General features: G+C 43.5%; 1 protein-coding gene across 1 annotated transcript in view; it reads left to right on the top strand.

Annotated features, from left to right (window-relative positions):
- The first annotated feature begins 56 nt into the window (after positions 1-56).
- Hpd (4-hydroxyphenylpyruvate dioxygenase) overlaps positions 57-15,054 on the top strand; it is a 29,404-nt gene continuing 14,406 nt past the window's right edge. The window contains exons 1-4 of the mRNA XM_084604798.1: positions 57-215; positions 5,675-5,701; positions 12,675-12,737; positions 13,409-13,556. Coding sequence (XP_084460924.1) covers positions 213-215; positions 5,675-5,701; positions 12,675-12,737; positions 13,409-13,556 — 241 coding nt within the window. The 5' untranslated portion in view covers positions 57-212. The remainder of the gene's footprint in view (positions 216-5,674; positions 5,702-12,674; positions 12,738-13,408; positions 13,557-15,054) is intronic.

Consider the following 15,054-nt stretch of genomic DNA (forward strand, 5'->3'; position numbering starts at 1 on the left):
TCATCTGGTATCCTCTAATTTCTAGAGCGCCGGAATTCCGGTCAAGCTAGCCTCCTCTCCCGACCTTCGAGAGCCGGCGCGAGACTATTCCGAGCAGCCGCGTGAGCGAGAAAGTTTCTGCCGTAGTGCACTCTCGGATCTTCTGCGACGTAAGGAGTTCCCCCTCTCGAGGTCTTCTCAAAGCTCGTTGCGCCTCTTGCACTGCTCTAGAAATGGTAAGCGTGATGGTAATCCGTCAAGTATATATTTTTGTTAATACAAAAAAGGACCATATGAATTTCATGCCAGACTTGTCAGCAATACTTTGCCGTCCGTTTTGCCGTAATCACCTGGGCAAAGGGTTTACCTAAATAGCTGTAAAGAAAAACAGTGTTTTTAAAAGGTTATGCATATTGTACCTGGCCTGCACTGTAGGGGAACTCTTTGACAATGTTGTCCGGGTGAGTTTGCAAAACGGGCGAGACGAAAAAGAAGACAGCACCGCTAGAATGCATCAGGTTCTATCTTTCAACGTGTGTATGCGCCGGTTGTTGTTGGGATCATTATCATTATCGAACCTCTCCTGATAAAATGGGCGGAGGGAAGGCTGAAAATTCGCGACCGATTGAGATTGATTTCACCAGCATCCAGCGTTTCACCAGTATTCCTGTTCAAATATGCAAATTTCCCGAGTATTGTTACTGTTATTACACTGGGGCACACTTTCGGATAGGAAAATAAATTGAAGTAAGGTATTTGGAGATTCACGTTGATATAGTCGCGTGTTAAGGCGCGAAAGGTCGCTTACGGATATTTCAGTTAATAAGCAGACATAAACAGAGAACCCTCAGACTGCGCCGTGGGCAGCAGACTCGGCTTATATGATGCACTTTAGTGTTGAATGTGCGTGTCGTCAATTCCTAGATAAGTTTCATTGACCACTGGTGCGACAGCTAACGGTCGTATCGTGACGAATATGCTGGTTGTTGTACCACAAAGACGGTACATTACTATCCAAATACTACCTCGTCGCAATTTCGCGCTAACAGGCAGAAAATTCCGAATCATTGCAGTGTTGCCGCTTCAGGCGTTTCATTAAATGCGTTCCATTAGTCTTCCCCTTATTTTGGCACTACGTTAGATTAATTAGAGATTCACTGCGTTCGCTCTTTCCAACTTTTCAAAAGCTCGCCTGAGAAGCAATGCAGAATAGGTACTAGCGACGTATGTAGCATTGTTAGCATAATTTGGTCGAACTCAGCCTATCGTGCATTTCGACTTCGGCCTCTGTACTGATGAGCACCAGATTGCGCGCTTGACTCCAGCCATAGTGGTCAGATTCCTATGCAAGGGAAACCCAAAAGCACGCAGACATGGACACACGCAATTGAACGGTATAGGTGGTCGGACCGGATTACAGTATTTTTCTGTCACTAGCTGGCCACTGTTATTTTAATGGGCGTGCGCTTCAGAGCACTGCAAAAGACACTATTTTTTGATTGGAAGGAACATTTTTCAACATTTTATCGAAAAGTTTGCCACTTGCACCGCGAATTGTCATTTATGCAAATTAAAGAGCTCTATGAGAAAGAAAAGGAGGACGCAGTAGTTGTCACATTCTCGATGAGCACCGTGCACACGTTTCTATAATTGGTCTATTGCTGCGCTTCTATACTATTCCTATGTAATATCCGTAGAAGGAGTTATATTAGGGGTATTATGAAAACATGACACCAAAACTTGCACAGCTTCACGGAGTGAGGTCCAGGCGCATCACTTATGTACTGTATTTCGCACGCAACACGAATATGCACCACCGGCATTTCAGCTTTCAGCTTTGAGCTTTTCTTTTTTTTTTTTTTTCCAAGCGTGTTTGTTACGTCTTCTCTAAGGCTGCGGAATGCCAGTAGAGGTTCCAGGAGGTCTCGTTTATAACGACATGTAACCCACAACGGGGTTTGGATCGCGATATGGCGTTGAGTCACAAATAATTAAAAGCAGAATGAATAACGACGCACTGACCATCCGTTTCGTCTTTCTACGGATATCTTTTTAAGCGTACACAAGTTGTGTACACGACCGGGTAGGTGAGATGGTATAGTTAACTTGCTGTTTAGGTAAGCTTGCAGACGAAAAAGATAAACACGTGCTAGACGAAGAAGAGGTATCCTCGGTAGATTACAGAGGCTGCTGTGGGCAGTCATGCCTTTCTGTAGATGCTTTACCTGCACACATGATTTCTCGTATGTGTATTTGCAGTTTAGTTTCCCTTTTAACGACCCCTCTGAAAAGTACCTTCTTCCCTCGCCTCATTTCCACCCATTCTGCGCTGCCGTCCAGCCTGTTACCTACCCTCGGGCACTCCAGGAGCCTTGCCAAGCAAGTTAGGTAATCTAGAGATCGCAACGTTTCTACCGGAATGCGCAGGGAGGCGTACCTGGGAGACCGCCGGTGGCGACGCTTGGATTTTGAAACAGCTTAACAAGAAGTCAGTGCAAATTGAAGGTCTAATGACAAAGGAGCCGATTTCACTCATCACAGAGCCTTTGAAAAGATGGAAAAGATTCGAAAATGACTTTCAAGTGTAATTACTACTGGCCATTTCGTTGAGAAAACTGCGGTGACGCAAATGCTCGTTTTTTTTTTGTTTGTTTCCTGTTAAGTCATACCATCATTTACTTCCATATGGTGACAACAAAATGATTTGTTAATCACGTCACGAGTTTGCGCGAAAGTTTTTTATTTTTAAACCAAATTTTATCAGCGATAAATATGTGCACTGTCCTGACAACTAAACCTAAGTTAACAAAACCGCAATGAGGCGAATAACATATTTTTATTGGGGACGAAAAAGGAGTGCAAGCCGACTGAAAAATGGCGTGACAGGGTCAATGTGTCGGCATTACCATGGCGCATTGCTATTTAAAGCCGCTGGTAAACTAACGTGATCACTCTTCCGTTTCCACGGCGCTGCCCGTAAGCCCACAGATACAGGTCCGTTTTGACCTTTCCCCTGCAGTAAGCCAACTCGTCCCGATGACGGCTATTCGATAAAACGCGACCGACTGTTGCGTCACGTGGGTAATTCACGCAAGCGTCGGTGGCGTCGCCACCTGACATTAATTTTCACGTTTTGTAGAGGATTGAAAGCAGCAATGTAGCGGTCTGATGATGCATATATAATTTATACAGCATAAAGCTTTACGCGTTCATTTTTTTTCTTTGTGCTTTCTTCGGTTGAAACTATCCTCCCTGTTCTGTTGCCACAGTTTCTTGTATTTCATTGCACCATTCTGCAGCTCCAACTTAACCGCATCATCTACATTAACAATGTGGACAATCGACGTGTGTTATGTTTTGTATATTTTTGCTTTGGCAGTATACATGCTGTTACTACTGCTTCTTCATTATGCTGACACATTATGATTTATCTTATTATGCCTACGGGGGCTCTGGCTTGAGTACAGAAAGAAAAACGCGTGCTAACTTTATAGTGTCTCTTCAAGGTCCTTTCTGCACGGAACATTATGAAAACGCAACTAACACAACTCACCGCTAATGAATACTACTTCTTTGAATTGAAAAAAACGTCGAGATAATGAGGCATTAGAACGGAGAAAGGCCATGGCCACAACTCCGGAGGACCTTCATCGCTTGCTGACAAGGGGAGCAGATGCACTGTCTTGACCTCTCGTGTAATCACTTTCCTTTGTGGCTTTGCTGCACTGATAAAGGACGACGGAAGGCACTCTGGACTAAATGGCACATAGGAATAGTCAAACACGTATAATCAATCAGCTGAGTCATTTGCGTGGTGAATCGTGCTTAATGCCACGAAGATAACAGTGCATAGTTCCTTTGGAAAAGCTTTTGGACAAAAGAAAATGGTAACAATTTTCGTGCACTCTTCCTTTGGAATTATGCGCAATGCATTAGTATACGTAAATCACCGCGGCGGATTTCGCTTGAATCCGATAAATAAATCATTACTGAAAGTTTTTCTCATATAGTTTCGGTCTGGGTAGCAGAACAGCGGGTTCGACGTCTCAAGTAAGCTCGAGATCACATGACGCATACAAAAAATTACGAGGGACTTTAGCGACTAAAGTAGTGAAAAGAGAAAGCCTGAGTGCCGCATTCTGCTATGCCACTGGGACTAATTAATTAATTAATATGTGATTAATCAGTAATAGATTAATAACTATGTAACTTAGCGGTTGGTCATTGATTGGATTATGGCCATTTAAGGCACGTATTCGCGCATACAGTAGCAGTGCTTTGCGATTGGTCGATACCTCTATGATGTCATCCCGCCTCGGCCAATCTGAGCCGCTGCAAAAGCGGGACACATTTTGTCCACGACAGCATGAGTCATTAAAGGCTTTTGCCTTGCTGTATAATATAATCTTAATCGTTTTAATTTTCTTCAAGTTTTACTTGTTTCCATGTAGGATTAAAAATGACGGCGAGTGAGCGAGCAGCTATTAGGGCGTAGACGTTGATATTGCCTCTAAAATTCCCGTACCTGCCGCAGGCACTTTTGCTTGTCAAACTCCAGGTTAGGAGTACCTGTATGTACGAAGTGCTCATTTCCCGCGTCCTCCTGTGGATTCCAGCCTTCTTCTCAGTTGTGTTTCAGGACTGTCATTAGCTAAGCGTATTTTCCGCGCTGCTTCAATTAGTTTTCCTTCTCCAGCTTTGATCGCCGCACAACGTTAGATTCTACTCAAACATGTCTCTTCAATCCAAAACTTCTCGAACGAAAATACACGTCCTCCGATAAGAAACGCCACCTGTAGTGGGTAATACTTACATACCATTAGATTCTTTCGTGACCAAGACAAGGTCTGGAACCATCTTTCCTTTCTGGTAGTCGACGTCACCAGTCTTGAAACCTTCAGTCACGTTTAAGCGGTTGCTTATCGCAGGTACTCATTCTTAGCATGCTTTATTGCACTTACTCACCACAACACGTTTATATGGTATTTATTGCCTAAGAGGCCTTTGAGGATAACAGATTTAAAAGTATACTAACAAAAATTAAGATGGCCTATATAGCAATACACAGGCTCACACTTGCTTTTTACACCACAGTTCAAATTTCATAACCATTAACCTCCACATTCGTAGCAATAACTAGCCTGTGTTTCAAAGAGGTTTGCTCTTTTTTATTAAAACTGTGCAGGAGGTATGAATTATACCGTGGTCCACAGTCCACTTCCATATTCAAACAGCGCGAAAAAGACGACGGAGCAAGCATAACAATACGATCGTTCGTAATATCGTTGTGTTTTTATGGATGACAAAAACCGACTCGCCAAACTTTCTGTTCTTCTGAGTCCACTTCCGTCAAGAAAATAAATTGGAAAAGGGGAAAAGGAATGTAGGGGTGATTTTTGTGTGAGGTTCATATGTGAAAAGTTGTACTTAGTAAAAAGTTCGAAAGCATGATACGCACTTTGAATAAACTAAAATAGACTATTTGCAAGGCGCTGCATGCAGAAGTATGGGAATCATTTGCTGCCGCTTTCTTTTCGGCTTCTTGGAAAGTTTCTCGTAGGTTCGACATCACTGCATTTAACTAGCGGAGCACACATCGCACGTACAAGCCACCGTTTGATTTTCATTGCACAGTACGTGCTCGTTCAGTCACGTTTGGTTTTGTAACGGTGTGGTTTATTTTATTTTTTTACAGACGACCTACACGGAGAAGGGACCCAAGGTGAGCAACCTCATTCCCACTGTGAAGTTTGATATTGTCAATTAATATCTTCGTGTGGGCAGCACGAAAGTAACTAGGATGACAATGAAGAAATATAAACGAGGGTACAGGTGCCATTATATATGGTCTGCTTCTTTACTTTCTTCCCCATTATTTTGCTCTGTCTAATAATTCATGACGCTTTCAAGTCATGCCCTTTAGCTTCCCCCTTATTAGGAACGAATTAAACTGGATATTCATATACACGTTGGTATTCATTTCACCTCTCTAAAGAAATTTGAACCCAAAATATTTCTGAAGGATAATTCTGCCAAAATGCAGAAGGCATACTGTTAAAGTTATCCGGAGGGTAAATTAAGGTTGTCCCATATATAGATAAACTGCTGCATTTTAATGATCATGAATCTACGTCCATACAAAACGGAGCTTTTACAAGCTAAAAGCGGCTAAAAGAAAGGCTGATACCGCTCTCACCGGCCGATTTCGCTCATAATCTGCACGTGTCGGCACCGATCGTCCGGCTGGGGGCGCTGGGCTACACAGTCATTTAAATCAGAACAGAGATCACGTAATAATTTAAGATGTAGACGTCCCGATATTTAATCGCATGTAAGGAAGAATCGCATGTAAGGACAGTATCACGTAAACGCAATACCTTAAATTATCAGTATTCTTTAAGGTCAATCTCCCTATATATATATATATATATATATATATATATATATATATATATATATATATACAGTATATCAATTTTATGAACCTTTGTCTGCAAAACAGTGGTCCCGTTTTCCTCTTCTTGATATAGCGTGTTGGCCACAGTATATGTATGATTTTTCACTCTTTCGTTTAGTAACGCTCTTTTAAAAATTATGTTTGCCTTCTTCACTGTTATATTTCAAATATTCCTATCGTTTGTGACTTATTTTTATTTTTCTCCCCCCTTATGTAATGCCCCGCCTTGGGGCTTTTAAGGAAAAATGATGATGATTACGTTGAAAACCCGCCACATCATGAATACAGTTCCCGTGGTTGCTTCTCTGCCATGGTGCTCAGTGGTTAAGCTCATCAGCCGCTGCCTAACCCTGAAGACACGTCCAGTCACAGTCGCGGCGTCCCCGTTTTGATGAAAACGAAACGCAGACGACTTTCGTATGGCGGGCAATGCCAGAGCACATAGGTGGCCAAAGTCAATCCGAGGCCACCACGGTGCCTCTTCCCCTCTTCTTTCTTTTGTCGTCTCCTTCATCCGTTCCCTCGCAGCGTGGTTGATGGCCACTGTTCAAGAATGCTATGATTGAAGTGAACGCAAAGAATTAATGCAGTCACTGGTGCTTTGATTTTCCCATAAATAAATAGTGTTTATAAAGATTCGTGGTACGTTGTGTATGTGGGTTTTCATTCCTCGATGTAACTGCAGGCTCTGAGAGATGCGGTAGTTGAGGACTCCGGATTCATATATTTTTCAAACATTATTTCTATGTCAGGTTAATTTAGACTACCTGAGAATATTTAACTACTTATACATCCTCTATACGAAGGCCAGACTAGGTGATGTAGAACTGTCGTATGCAATAAGTTGCGACAGAAGACTTGTACACAAGTGCTGGTTGTAAGTACATGAGGCAACTACTTTGATGTGGCCGTGAGTAAATGCGCTTTTTCATGCGTGCGAAATGTGACACGGCTGAAAACTTGTCGCAACGCTCTTTATCTAGGCAGCCTTATGCGAGCCCGCCATCCGTGAGGCGTCATGTAATATCCGGTCTCGAGATTTCTCGCGCACTCCCGTATACGACGGGATTCACGGCACGCCAACGAACCCGCTCGTGGCCTGACACCCGAAGGCGTGGGGCGAGCAGACGACGAGCCGATAACAGATGCAGACGACGACTATGCGAGTCCTGCCTGTTGCCAAGGGACAGAGCCCTCAGGTCATGTCTTGAAAAAGTGCCCATGGGGCCACATGCATTAAAATTTGCTGGTCCGATCGGGCCGAAACATAGGAATTAGTGGACTGTCGCGTCGCCTATGGGCAGTAAGATAAATTATGTGGAAGTTACAAGCTCTTTACTGGTTGACAACCGCACTGCGCCTGGCAACAGATTATGTAAAATAGAAGCATTAATAAAAGACGCATATATTTGTCACTTCGGCGAATAACTAAGCAACATATTCAGTGGTTCTGAAGGAAATGACGTTGAACAGCAATAGATTCCATATTGCGATGGCGCCTCCATCTACGTTAGGTTGTGGGCAAGGAGATTGCAGCTCATGAATATTTGTGGAATCGAAGGCGACTCACTATGTAAATATTTAGCCAAAATAAATAGTGCAAACATACTGAAGAGCCACGCACAATACACGGGCATGAAATACCCAAATTAGGAAATTACCATTACGTCAAAGCATGAACCCACGAGGGTAGGATGTGTGCGGAAAGGTAGCGAACATCAACTATAGTTGCAGGGGAAGAAGAATGCTTGGACAATCTAAGCACGGCGCTCTATTTGGGCAGGGTATTTGGACATTTGTACAGAAAGTGCGTACGTCTGCAATGGACGAAAAGTAGAAAATTGACAAGGGAGTACACAGAGCACCGGTATGTCAAAAAGAAGGCTGAAGGAATAAATAAAAAATCAGGTAAACACGATGAGAAAGACGCCGCTTATGGACGCGCATTGAAGGGGAAGAATCGAAATAATAGAGGAATCACTTTACGATATTTCGAGGAGAACAAAGGCCCGTTGTTTCAAGTGAGATTAGGGTGCCCTCGAATGCGCCGATGCAAAAAAATGGCGTGTACCCAAGAGGATGATACATGCAGTTTGTGTGGCAAGACTGAAGGGAATGACTGAAAATATTTTACTCTAATGTCGCAGTTTCAATACCAATGTCGATGCCGGCCAGATCAGCATCTTTGAGATGCTAGGGTTAGTAAAGTCCAGTAAAACACATTTGGAAAAGGGGAAGTTTGAAATGAAGAGAAATCTCGTAGGGTTAGAGTTTTTAGGAAGTTGTACGTTAAAAAAAGGGCTAATTTCGTAATAGTGAGTAGCGACGGTAAGAAGAGGATTTCAAAATTAAATAACTACATTCTGATCCCAGTGGCGCCCTACACCACTCAGCTTTAAAGGGGCGCTCATAGCTGCCATCTAACCATCCATCTATTATTCGCTATGTGACCTTAGAGTTGAGCTTCGCAACTAGAACAGATGGGTACTTTTGACTGCAAAATAATTATTGTACGGTCATCAAGATATGTGAACCAGCCACCTCGCTTACATGCTAGTCGCTAAGCTTTGTCCCCCCAATTTGAGGCAGAAAGGTCAACCATGCGCCTAGCAGAAACAAGGCTAAGTGTCAGCCCACAGAGTGTTGCCGAGGCACTCTTCCCACATCTACCCCAATTTTCTTTCACTGAGCTAGACTCAGTACAACCAATCAGGTGCAGACCCGACCACGTTATGCACCACTGTGTTATGCACTAACGAGCGCCAAAACTATACCGAAAAAGCCACAAGCAGTTCAATTCGGGGGGCGCAGCCGGACTTTTAAATGCGCATTTACGGGCAGCTGCGTTTGTATGTTTGTGAAGCCAAGATTTACGATACACTTATTATCAAAGCCTCGAGGACGCCTTGGCACGTGTCCACCATCTAAATACGCTTGCTTTGGTCACTTTCCAACCTTTCGCTTTTATTTTTTTCTGAACGCTTGCTTTTCTTATTCAAAACTTTGCTATTATTTTGCGAACTGCTCGTAGCACTCTCCTTCAAGTAATCGTGACAGGTTTAGTTTACTACATGCGACGCTGACGGCGGCTGGGTTTATAGACAAGAGGAAACATTCCTGCGTAGTTTCAAGGAATGAAATGGCAGGACGGTATCATAACAAACAAATCACAACTCCAAGAAAGCTTGAGCACAGTCATCAAACAAGAGAAGAATAAACTGACACAGCCAGCTAACAAACAAAACATCGAAAGTCATGAAGCATGGCTTTTTTGTTTTCTTTTTGTTCTACGTTTCTTGGGCGTGATTCCTGAATCATCACTATTTTTTTATCTTTCATTTGCTTTCATGCTTTTTATGATCCCGCGCTTTTATTATGTTTTTATCAGTTCGCTACAGACGCTGGCATGCAAAGAATATATAGATGTAAAGCCTATAATCATGCTGATCGAAATCGAACGTGGGCCAACTCCTAGTAACCAAACGCTCATCTCACTGGTCTGCTTACTGCGCACAACCACATCGTGTACTGCTTTACTGACTCGACAGTTTTCATATTTCATCCTCGTAAATTCTTAAGCTCCTTTCCTAGACTGCCGAAGGAAGAAATTGCTTAGATTGGTCATTATGGAGTGCGAAATAATGGTGACGGAACAGTTAGTTATATAATTGCCTGAATGAACTGGACAAACTGGCTGGAATGGAATAAACTAGTTATTATAAAATGGAACTATGTAGTAGCTTAGTAATTGACTCCATATCGGACAAAAATACTTGCGTTATTGTATTGCCTTGTACGTTCTCGTGCTGAACATCCAGGAAAAAGACAAAGCGGTGTTACTAAATAAAGTATATACCTACATAAACATGCTGCGCAGAAAAACGCGCGATCCTGTTCTCTTAGCTGGTCACTGTACTGGCATGCTAATATAGAGGCTCTTCTCGATCGCATTCGTCCTTGGTGGGCGCCAGGCTGCTTGCCCGGGGCCCTCTGGAACCTTCCTTGTCAGCATTCCAGGAGCAGGCATGCCTCCGGGCGAAGGAGAAAGAGAAAGCAGCGTAGTGGGGAGAGAGATAAGTGGACGGGGCGGAAAAGGAGGGAACGGACACCTGCTTTCGAAGAGAGTTTCTAGTCGCTCCCCGGTTATCTACGTCATTTTTCAATCACCAGCAATATATCTGCCTTCGCCGTGTTGTGTAATCCCCAAATCTGTCTTAACACGTCTCGTCATCGCCTCGAGTTGTACGGGGATAGTTTGGAGAGAGTTGCCACGAGAGTGGAGTTCGAAAGTTGCTATCCTAAAATATATGTTTCTAACGTCCACTCTACCGCAGTTAGGCACCTCACTGTTCGATATAGTCTCTGACCAGAGGACGTATTTCCTCATTAATGCTTTACTCCCTCCATGCCTCCGTACCCCTCCGAGCCTCCGAGGTTCTGCTTTCAGGAGGGACGATAAGTTCGAAGGCCTTAAGGCAATATTATTAATGAGCACCTCGCTCAGTCAGGACTTCAACCACGACTTCCGTATGCCAACCTAGGTGACGAAGCATCATCTGAGGGAATGCATTTCGCCATTTTATTTCAGGTTAACGTCTCTGAATTCTTTCACGTGGAAGTCATGCGAGGGTAAATTTATGTAGTACCTCGCGTGGAGGCTTTCACAGTATCGCTACGAAGAAATAAAGGGGAGGAGGGGGGAGGGGGGGATTTTAAACCTTTATGGGATATCCGTGAAAACTTTTGCTTTGATCGCTAGAACTACACGTCAGAAGGCAAAGTATGCGTAATAGTACATGAAACCGGATTCTCAACAGTTCATCAGTTTCATGCGTAATGTACAATGAAAAACACTGCGCCTCGGGAGATGACCGTGACCGTAGGTGAAGTATGAAGACTGTGTGCTCTAAAACTAGCTAAAATCGATATCGAATTATGCATAATTTTATCGTTATCGGTCGTCCGCAGCTTCTTATAATAATTTCTCCTGCGTGCATAATATTACTATCCTCGAAGTTCTCAGCGTTGTCTAAGCAAGCCGTCACATAATCGCAAGCACCGAAGCGATAAACTTGCTCTGAATTTCGAAAAAGAGGAATCTGAGAGCGAAGGTCTAGTGGAAAGGGCTTTGCGTCTTATTTTTTTATTTTTTTTAACGCTGATGCGCTCTTCGACGCTCGGTGACGTATCTACAGAGGGACAGGTGCAAGTAACTATGCTGTAAAAACGAAAGCTTTAACAAAGCCGCAAGAGACATCACCAGCAGCCCTGAAAGTGCGGGAAATTCGATCAGCTGCATTAAGGGGCGTTTCTCGTGGGAAAAATGCCTACGCGCAGATAAAATGCAAATTGTGTGGCGTAAAGACCTGGATGCAACTTTATTAAAACAAGCGGAAAAAGTAGGACAGTGTCTTGTTCTTTATATATTAGGCCTCTTCTTTTAATGTTTTTCTTGTTGAATGCATTTTGGTCAGAATTGCGGCTGAGAAAATGCAATGCCCTATGTAAAATGTGTAGGGCACTCGTTGAGAGGAAAGTGCGGAGTGGCTTATGTGGCCATAAACCTTTAAAATTGAAAAAAAAAAAAAAGGAAAGATCGCTGTTCCAATTTAACGACACCACTACTGTCACGCCTCGAACGCCGGTAGTCGTTCTTAATGGCAGCTGTGAAATGAAATGAAAATTAAGAACACTAAAGTTAGTACACAGATTTGCAACAACCATGTAAAGTGAATGTGTCTGTAGCTATAATTGCTGTTTAAAACAGAATTGTGCGCGAGAGTTCGCTGTATAATTTCTTCCCCTCGCCCGGAAGATGTTCAAATTTACTGATTTTATATATTTACAAGCTGTACCTCGGAACTTGCAAAACAAGTCGCTGCTGGGAAGATGGCAACAGGCAAAATTCTGTGGCAAAAAAAAACCTTGTTTCTGTAATGACCTTTTATCACATTTCTGACTTAAGCCTAAGAGTATCAGTAAACCGTTATAGAACTGGTCGGGGCCATAACTCCACAGCGATTCTGACCAAAAAAAAAAAAAAAATACAAGCGCTTCGCGGAACATATCTGTCTGTCGTTTGGCTGTATGCTGTCTTGATGGCACGCACTTTGCTGCGAAATCGCATGCCCGATAGGCACCAATATCTCCTTGCTGTCATCCTCGATCTGTTAATTACACGACCAAATCCATTTAGGTTCTAAAAGCCTCCTAATGTTTCCTATATTTTGTTTGGCAGCCTGATGGTGGCCGATTCCTGGCCTTCGATCACGTGACGTTCTGGGTCGGAAACGCCAAGCAGGTAAGAGAAATAGACCCACAAAGATCTACTAAAATGTCCCTTGTTACGCTTTGTTCCCTCTTTGACAGTTCTGTCAAGTGATATTGCTCCAGAACGTTTTTTGGAACTCGGTCAACTTTGTCACGACCTTCCTGGAGATCATCTATCGAGATGCAGGTGCCTCTCAGTACCGCGATCTCCCTGAGCCACACATGGAGGATTCCTGATCACATCACTTTCAAATTATTTTACCTCTGATTATAGTATGCTCGTTTGGCTAGCCGCTTGCCTCCTCCTTGATTTCTCTTTCCCTCTATCACTTCGCTCGACCTGTTGCGTGGATGCAGCCTGCTCAGGCTCTGGTTGACTTGGGGATGAACTGAAGGGGCATTTGTCGTGAAATCGGCACAACTTGCTAGTAGTTTGACAGTGATTATTAATATTAAAAATTCGCACTTTGACCACGAAGAAAATAGCTCAGCTATATTCTGTATTGCTACATTAAAATAGTCAGGCTATTTTATTTATGCCTGTATACGTATAGCACCAGTCGTCTTCCCTCTCACCCCTTCGTGTGCTGTCTCTCCCTCTCATTTCAAGAGCTTTCTCGTCAAGTTCCCACTGATTCAGGGCGCGTGTGGGCTTTCTGACAATGCTCCCCTGTTTTTGATCTACTCGGTTCGTGGATGCAGGCGGCGTCCTTCTACTGCTCCAAGATGGGTTTCGAGTACTTCGGCTACCGGGGTCTCGAGACCGGCTCCCGCAAGGTGGTTGCGCACGCCGTCCGCCAAAACAAGATCATCTTCGTCTTCGCCTCGGCGCTCAACCCAGATGACGAAGGTGCGTGTGCCTTTTCTGGGTCACTGAAGTTCAAGGCGTAAAGACGAGAGTCTTTAACCCTTCAGTGCCGTCGTATACCACGAGTGATGCAAAGGTCAAGCACACGAATATTTTCACTTCTACGCAGTAAATTGCATGAATATCTAATATAGCTGCATAACGGCCTTTTACAACACGTTTAATAAGGCCAAAGTGTCTAGTGCCACAGACACATTTCTTTTTAAAGATAACTTGATCTATTAGCTCATTTTTACGTCAAGACAGCCTGGAATGCATATGTGGCGGTAATTCTGCACGGACAGGTAATGTAGAACTTTCGATTTACGCTCTTGATTTAGTGCATGAGTTTCATATTGACGCGACGTTTTATTGTTTTCAGACGTTCAGAAATCACGAAACTAGCTCACTTTGGCCTTGCCGTTATCATCGGTTTCTTCACATATTGTTACCGGGAACAATATTTTCACTACTTTGACGTCATCATTAGTAATGAAATTCTGAAAGGTCATAACTTTGTCTCTGGCGTTTTTCATTCCTGGTTTAAATCATATGTTCATATGTGTATGTGTTCATATGTCTGACTGTTAACACTGCCGGAAATTCGCACCAGCAGGTAACTGTCCCAAATTTTAACACGGTAGCGTTAAAGGCCACTCCGGCATGTTGACGTTGTGATCGAACAACTAGGAGCATGACCCTGGCAGGCGACACGGCCGAACACTGATTGGCATATGGCTTAAGTGACGTACCGAGACCACGTGATATCACAAAGTTTGGAGAAGCTGTCGAACCGGGTTTTTCATTTGAGGGTGGAGGGCAAAGTAGGAATTAACCTTCCAGTGACCTTGGATGTTGATTCAAGCACGCTACTATAGCCCGCACAGGCGCGTGCATACCAACGTTACTAGTAGTAACGTTGGTTCTTACGGCTTGGTTAACAGTGGCGGGGCTTTATATTTATGCCGGCTGATCGCTTACGACCGGTAGCTAGATAATCTTGTAGCCTTAGACTGTATGCTAATAAGAATGTGTCAGACATTACAGGCACGACTTAAATGATTCGTAACTAATAGAGTCTACCTGTACGCGAACTAGGAACCGCGAAACGGAGGCTCAGACGAGAGCCAGATGAGAGCCGGTAACGCCATTACGTCGTACCTTTTAAAGGCAGAGTATAAGTGTACCCCATATCATTTTTTCTCCTGCCACTAAAGCATGCACTAATGAAAATGGTAACGCTGGCCTTGTAGAGCAAGTTGAGACCTGGTTGTTTCTCAAAAGTATTTAATGCACTCCGACAAAGGCGAATTTCAATAAACGTGCCAGTAAACTTGGCTTAACTCAGACCATGGCTACACGGAGTGGTGGCCGCAATGCTGTACGCTGTAGGCTTTTTCAACGCCACATTTGTCATACGCGTTATTTACACAATACGGCATGCTAACACTGGTCTTATCTACGTCTATTTTACGTCCCGTCATGAGTTTCAGGGAAAACT

Source organism: Amblyomma maculatum, chromosome 5, assembly GCF_055883805.1.
Source record: "Amblyomma maculatum isolate TAMU_Amacu chromosome 5, ASM5588380v1, whole genome shotgun sequence".
In the NCBI taxonomy this organism is placed as follows: Eukaryota; Metazoa; Arthropoda; class Arachnida; order Ixodida; family Ixodidae; genus Amblyomma; species Amblyomma maculatum.